General features: G+C 41.4%; 1 protein-coding gene across 3 annotated transcripts in view; it reads left to right on the top strand.

The window, feature by feature from the left end:
• The first annotated feature begins 4,426 nt into the window (after positions 1-4,426).
• Washc3 (WASH complex subunit 3) overlaps positions 4,427-7,836 on the top strand; it is a 39,506-nt gene continuing 36,096 nt past the window's right edge. For all 3 annotated transcript variants that reach the window (XM_069991392.1, XM_069991383.1, XM_069991375.1), the window contains exons 1-2: positions 4,427-4,583; positions 5,170-5,268. In XM_069991392.1, the coding sequence (XP_069847493.1) occupies positions 4,533-4,583; positions 5,170-5,268 (150 nt within the window). In that variant the 5' untranslated portion in view covers positions 4,427-4,532. The remainder of the gene's footprint in view (positions 4,584-5,169; positions 5,269-7,836) is intronic.

Genomic DNA, 7,836 nt, shown 5'->3' with positions numbered 1-7,836 from the left:
AGATCAAAGAGTTCAGTCTTTGGAGGATAGGAGTTATGTTCACTGAATACAAACTCAATCTTTCACTAGTTCACCTCAACCTGTAATTGAACCCAAATGCTTACCTCTTCTTTTAACTTACTGTTCTTTCTTCACAATGTCCAAAATAAAATTTAAAACTGTAAGACATATCAAGAGAAATGATTAGTTATCTTGTAGTCTTTAATAATTCAAATATCTGGTTCATTTATGTGTCTGTTTCTGTTGAATCCATTTTATTATTTATTTTTAACATGTTCTATAATGTCCACTTACCTTCTTTTCTCTCCTTCCCATCACCCTCTTTTTTCCTCCTTTCTTTCTTGTGGATGGATGGATGGATGGATAAAAGGTGGAAGGGACAGTATTCTGGACCATGCATATATCATAGAAAGCTCTTTAAATAGCATATTAAAATTACTAATGAAATCAAGTGCTGGTAGTTCATACCTGTATTCCTAGCTAGAGGCTGAGATTTGAAGATCATGGTTTGAAGTCAGCCGGGGCATAAAAGTCCACATTACTCTCAACTCTAATAAAACCACTCAGGAAAAGCTGGAAGTGGCTCAAGTGGTAGAGCACTAGCCTTGAGCACAAAAAGTCTCAAACTCAGGAACAGCTCCTAGACCCTGAGTTCAAGATCCAGAATGGGCAAAATAAAAGGGAGGGGGGAGAAGACAATAAAACTATTGAAATTTCATTGAAAAACAGAGTCATTGGTACAAATTGAGTACAGTTAAAGAATTACCCTTGCTGTGAGGATTTTGAAGATTAATGGAAGAGATCAAGTTCATATGGGCTTTATCAAGGGGAGAAAACAAAAACATAAGTACAAGTTGCCTAGAACTGTCACAATGTTTATGTTATTTATAGTTGTGGCAGAAGTATAGTTCAGTCAGGCATCATTTTCTTGTGTTTTGTGTTACTGAACTTTATAATATTGCTCTTTAAAAACCAACAAAATGTTGAAAGTTTGTGGCAACCCCGCATGGAACAAGTTTATTAACACTGCGTTCCCACAGCACAGACTTCACTTTGGATACCTATGGCCCATTTTGGTGACTCTAAACTTTCTCATTGCTATAATGGGTTATGAAGATCTGATACCAGCTGTCTTTGACATTACTATAGCAATTTTCTGGGGTGCCACGAGTCATCCCCACATAAGATAGTAAGCAATCCACAAATATTATCTGTGTTATGACTGCTCCATCAAGTGATTCTCTCCCTCTTTCTCTTTCTTTCTCCAACCCCACGGGCCTCACTTTTCCCTGAAACCAATGTTAAAATTAGACCAATTCTTGGCCCTACCCTGGCCTCTCTCAGTGTCTCAATAAAAGAAGGAATTGCACATTACTCTCTTTTTAAATTAAGAGCTAGAAATGATTAGAACAGGTAAGGAAGCTATGTCAAAAACCAAGACAAGACAAAATCTAAGCCTTTTGTATCAAACTCTTGGCCAAGCTGTGAATGGGAAGGAAAAGTTCTCAAAGGACACAAAAAGTTCTAGTAATATGTGAATGATATGAAAACAAACTACCCTCATTACTAGTACTACCAGAGTGATTGCCTTAGAAAGTCACAAACTACAGAATTCCCCCTTTTTTGGGGGGGGGGTTCCGGTCGTGGGGCCTGAACTCTGGGCCTGGGCGCTGTCCCTCAGCTCTTCAGCTCAAGGCTAGTGCTCTACCACTTGAGCCACAGCGCCACTTCCGGCTTTTTTCTTTTTGCTTATGTGGTGCTGAGGAATCGAACCCAGGGCCTTGAGCATGCAAGGCAAGTGCTCTACCACTGAGCCACCTTCCCAGCCCCCAGAATTCCCTTTAACCAAAGCCAGACCAAGGTCCTCATTCTCCTCAAGTCTGTGAAAGATGATGAAGAGGCTACAGAATAAAAGTTTCAAGGTGGTAGAAGTTAGCTCATAGTAGATGTTTTGAGGAAAGAATTTGTTCTGTAACATAAAAGTACAATGTAGCAACAAATGCTGATGTAGCTAGAGCAAGTTATCCAGAAGATGTAGCCATGGTTAAGTGATGAAGGTAGCCAGGTAGCCACACTAGACAACAGACTTTCAGTGGAAATGATGCAGCCTCATAATGCAAATGCCACCCAAGGATTTCCAGAGCTAGAGAGAAGTCAGTGCCTGACTCCAGAGTTTAAAAGACAGGCTGGTTCTCCTCTTACAGCCTGATGCAGCTGGTGACTTTAAGGTGAAGCCAATGCTCATTTGCCATTCTTGCTGTGGTGGTGCATTCTCCTAATCCCAGTATTATGGAGGCCAGGCAGAGGCAGAAAGATACAAGTTTGAGGGGAAATGAGGATGCCTATACTGAGAAAATAAAAGATGATCAATGGATGCTTGTTAAAAGATAAATAATAAAATATCCAAGAATATATAGCCAGTTGAGACTGAAAGTCTTCATTTTCCCCATGTACAAATCCCACCTTTAACATTTGTATCCTACCCAAATTTTACTCACCAGATACTGGATAGTCTTTTTTAAAATATTCTGGCTTATGTTACTCTCTTGCTCAGAATTTTTTAATGGCTCCCAAGACCATGGAAATAAATTTTCAATCTTTTTGGTTCAAAATAATAATGGGTAGTAGGGTCCTTAAAAATGAAGATTTATAGGTTCACTCAACAGATCTGGTTTATCTGAGGTTAATCTGAAATGAGCATTTTTAAGAGAACTACTAAATAACTGATACAACTAGTCCTTAGATCACATTTACAGGAACATGAGTTATAGTCCCATCATAAAATGACTTTAATAAGCTTTTTCTGTCAATTTCTTCTGCCTTATTCTCCATTTCTGGCTTCTTTGCTTTTACATCCCCAAACAGTGTTCTTTCCCCCCACATACCATACTCTTTTATGTCTCTGGACCTTTGCTTGAGCAAATGTCCATCCCAAATTGTCTGCTTAATTCTCCCTAATGTACAGTAGCTAGTAAAGTTTAACTTCTCTGGTTTTCTTGGAGGACTTAGAAGCATGACTTTATTGGCAGCACCATAGCACACTGCATCTGGAAGCACCTGCCAATATATACACAAGTGTTTGTGTGCCTACTTGTACACACAGCTTGTTTGTATGCCTGTCTGGATGTTGTACACCGAACTTCTGTGTCTTCCCTATGCGATAAATGTCTTGAAGGCGAAGACTATCCTCTTCGTATTTTTAGTATTGAACATCTTGCCCAGGATGAGTTCACACTTTGGGTTAGATGACTTGTCGGGGGTCATGTAGATGATAAGCTACACAGTCAAGAGCTGAACCAAATCTTCACACTCCAGATAAAGATCTCCTCTCTCTCCCTCTGTCTTTTCCTCCTCCTCTCCCTCTTATTTCCCTCTCCTCCTCCCTTCTCTCTCTTCCCCTCCCCCTCCCCCTTCCTCTCTTTCTCTCCCCCTCCCCTTCCTTTCCCTCTTCACCTTCCCCTCCCTCTCTCTGCTAGTCCTGGGGAGGGACTGAACTCAGGGCCTGGGCACTGTCCCTAAGCATTTTTTTTTTTTTTTTTTTTTTTTTTTGCTGAAGGCTAGCATTCTACCACTTGAGCCACAGCACTTTTGGTGCTTCTGGCTTTTTCTGTTTATATGGTACTGAGGAATCGAATGCAGGGCTTCATGCATGCTAAGCCACCTTCTCAGCCCTGCAAAGATCTCTCTCTCTCCAGGTGAATTTTCTACCTTTTCTAAAGTGGCAATCACTTCCTTTTCTTTAGGTCTCAACCATAGCTTGACAGGATATTTGAATTTTTGAAACATCTTAACTCCTTCCGCAGGGAATAAGCTTCTCCAGTGCAACAGGTTCGCTGTCTCTCATTAATTTTTGTATTCTGACAATGCCCAGCAGAGAATCTGACACTTAGTAGTTTTTTTTTTTTTTAAATGATGCTCAATGAATAACAAAGCTATTTAAACACAGAATACTAAGAAGGAAAACGTCAAGTGGATGCAGCTCCTGAATTTCTTAGCTATCCTTTCCCTACTTAAAGTTTTACAAGCAGCCGGACACCAGTGGCTCACATCGGTAATCCCAGCTACTCAGGAGACTGAGACCTGAGGATTGAGGTTTGAAGTCAGCGAAGAGAGATAGATCCTTGAGAGTCTTCAAAAAGCCAAAGGTGGAGCTCAAGTAATAGATCATTATCTTTGAATGGAAAACGCTAAGGCAGAGCGCCCAGGCCCTGAGTTCAAGCCCCAATACTGGCAACAAACACACAAACAAAAGGACAACCAAGTCAGCATACTTCTCCAGCGTCTTCAGCAGTTCCTTCAGAAGCCTACTTCACATTCTGGATCAAGAACTACCAATCCCAGAATGCCGAGTGATGAGGAGGGGGCGGGTTCTCCAGGAACACACTTGTGATTGGCCAGAGGAGACATTTGCTTCCGGCCGGAAGGGCCTCGGGGGTGGGGACCTGCGGAAGCTCTGCTGTTCAGAAACCGGGTTGGCAGGTTTTCTTTGAGGGGATTGTGGGTGACCCTTGGGTCCCCCAGCCGCTGACGGGATGGATGAAGACGGGCTTCCGCTCATGGGGTCAGGCATAGACCTGACCAAGGTTTGTAAAAAAAACAAACAAACAGAAAAACAAAACAGCGGAGTTGAACTTCCGGCATTCTGGGTGGAATCTGGGGGGAGGGACGTCGCCGCTCCAGGCCCTTGGTGCCCCTGACGGTGACCCCCAGGAAGTCGAGCCCCACAGTGAACCTCAAAAGGGGGGGGCGTGTCTCCAGAGCTGACTGAGATGAGATGGTGCCCTAGCCTGTGCTTCCCAGGCCACGTGGCTTTCCACAGTGGTTGGTGGCTAGAGACTGGCCCATTGGGACCTGAATCACGTGTGTGTGTGTGTGTGTGTGTGTGTGTGTGTGTGGTTTTCACCTGTTAACAATCGTCCTTGTAAGTCTAGGGAACTTTCTGCAAGTTTCTGCAGCCACTTTCCAGCCGCCTCCTCCTCCACCCACACACACTGTGTAGGAAAACAAGCTAAATGACTGTTTCCATCCTCCAAAAACTTCCTATCACACGTCAGAATGTCCCCTTGGGATTCCCAGGTACCTAGACGATTATACAGTGTGCATTTCTCCAGCACGAATCATGTTTTTCTTTTTGTTGTTGTTGTTGTTGTTGTTTTAAACAAAACACAGGTGCCAGCTATTCAACAGAAAAGAACGGTGGCATTTCTAAACCAATTCGTGGTGCACACTGTACAGTTCCTCAACCGCTTTTCTACAGTTTGTGAGGAGGTAGGTCCTCTGATACTGGTTTTAGCCAAGAAATCACTTAGCGTTGAACTGACAAACGAGTTGAGCAAGTGTTATTATGGTCTTTATGTATTCATGTGTCATGACATCTTATTTGTGTTAACCCCCCTTAGTGCCCCATCAGGTCACCTCTACTGGATTACTAATCTAGAGGCTTCTTTGAGATAGTTTGGGCATTTTTATTATAATTAAAGAATTAAAAGGAAACCTAAAATTTCGCCGTTGGAAGCTCTTCTTTTTTGTAATTTTGAAATTTTATTTTCCTACCCCAAAGATTGACATTTTTAAGTATACATTGTTTCGATTTATATTGAAATTAATTTTACAGTTGTTTATTCCGAAAGATGGGGAGGGGTAGCCTGGAAACATGCCTTGAGTGTCAACTTTTATTATTGGAGCCTGGAGTCACAGTAGAAGTCTAGAGAGTGAATCTGTAAAGGTCAGTCTAGAACGGAGAAGACATGGAACTCATATTTATGAGTATCAGCCTGGTGTTTAAGGGCTACAGACCTGGTGTGAAGGTAGGCTCCAAGTTTGGACCTGGGTTTGGACTGCTCTAAAATCTAGGACAGCCTTATTATTTGTATCTAGTTGTATATGGAAGCTGGCCTAGGACTATAGACTGATCATGGGAAAATCATGGCAGTCAGCCTTATATTCTGGTGACAGGCTTGCTCTTAAGATTTCTTAGGGCCAGCCTGATTCTAATATGGGCTTGGAGATCCTGTGGGACTGGCCTGCTCTTTAGACTGTCTTGAGCCTTAGATTGACCCAGAGCCACCAGAGTAGGGCCCAAAGTGAGGCAGGTCTGGAGTTTGAGGCTGTGGGATCTGATGAAGCAATGGAGTTGACCAGGAGGTGTCATCTTTGAGTACAGGTGTGTTGTCTGGGGCCATAGGCTTGCACAGTGCTGGGTTTTATTCCAGTGGACTTAGCTTTGTGGTCCAAGGCAAAGTCTAGTGCTCATGTCTCCCTCTTTTTTGAATTAAAAAGGCATTTTTAATCCATGCTGTGCAGCCTGGGATTGGAGGAGGGTGAAGACAGAGATATGAAGCTGCCCTTCCTGCTTCAATGCACCTTTTCTCAAATCTGTGTTCCGCCCGCTTGCTATGATCTCTCAGCTGGTTTCCTTGCCTCTTGTGAAAGTATTTTCATATGTGACTGGTTGACCTGGAAAGTGCTATGCAACTGTTAGCATAGCCCTTTTCTTCTTTAAATATGGTAATCCAGAGGTAACTGCAAATCATTACCTGAGCTTATATTGGTCAGTTTTAATGTCTCCTACTGAGTGAGATAACAGTAACTAATATTTATTACTGTTTACTCAGTTTTGTACAGGTAAAGCTAATGTTTTACACATATGGAATCATCACAGCATAGTCCTTTGAGAGAGGTCGTCATCCCTCCTTTGCAGATACACATACTAAGATGGAGAGTGTTAAAATCATTCATTCATTCATTTATTCATTCAACGTAGTCAACATGTTTGAGCAGCTAGAGTTTCTTCCTGTTACAGTTGTGGTACTGGTACTCATATAATTGGGATTCTAAGTCTGGTTGAACTGGAAAAGTTAAATATCCAGCTCACCTTTTGCATTTGAATAAGAAACTTGTTTGCTTTCAAGTGAGAGAATATAATATTTGTGTTTTGAATTCATGTTGTTTACTATATTGTGTTTAATGTAAGGTCCTTTTGGATGTGATAAAGTGCAAGAATATTTTTATCCAAATCAAAGTTTCCCCAAGTGGCTCATGCTTGTAATCCTCACTACTCAGGAGGCTGAGATCTGAGGATCAAGGTTCAAAGCCAGCCCAGACAGAAACACCTTGAGACTCTTTTCTCTAACCACCAGAAAACCAGAAGTGGTGCTGTGGTAGAGTGCTCGCCTTGAGCTGAAAAGCTCAGAGTTCAAGCCCCATGACTGACAAAAAAAAAACAAAAAAAACAAAAAACCAGAAAAGAAAAGAAAAAGAAAAAACAATAGTGTGACTTTTTGAAATAATTCTTAATTTGTTAGTAGCATTTACTAAGCCTGTAGCCCTTGTTTACTTAAAGCCTTAAACAAGAATGACTGTTTCCTTCAGAAAAATAAAAGAAGTGAACCCCAGCTGTTGTTTTTTTGAACAGGGAAAAAAAAAAAAAAAAAAACTAGAGAAAATGAAGCTCCCATCCTTCTCTCCATACATGACAGGACTTGAATGAAGCCCAAATTGTTAACACTTTCAGTCACAACTAATCTCAAAATACAATTAAGTGTGAATCTTTCATCATAAGTGATACTGCCTTTTAGAGTTAGTAAGAAAAATGAACAACTGTGAAAAGCTCAACTTTTTAAAAACTTTCTGCGTAGTAGGCTACTTTGTAATTCTTTTACGTCTGGTGAGATTGGAGGACAGAAAAAGGAGAAGAGTTGAATCAGACCCAACTTACAAGTTACTTAGGGTCATATCTTTCTGGACAATTCCCCAGTAAACATTTCTATTATTATCCTAGTCAGCAAAATCTATTGGTGATCCAATTTAAAAGGGCAAAGGGGGCAACACAAAGTC

The sequence above is a fragment of the Dipodomys merriami genome, unplaced genomic scaffold, assembly GCF_024711535.1.
Source record: "Dipodomys merriami isolate MVZ:Mamm:240054 unplaced genomic scaffold, mDipMer1.0.p SCAF_10, whole genome shotgun sequence".
Lineage (NCBI taxonomy): Eukaryota > Metazoa > Chordata > Mammalia > Rodentia > Heteromyidae > Dipodomys > Dipodomys merriami.
The sequence above is the reverse complement of the archived record's forward strand: the minus strand, read 5'-3'. Positions and strand labels throughout refer to the sequence as shown.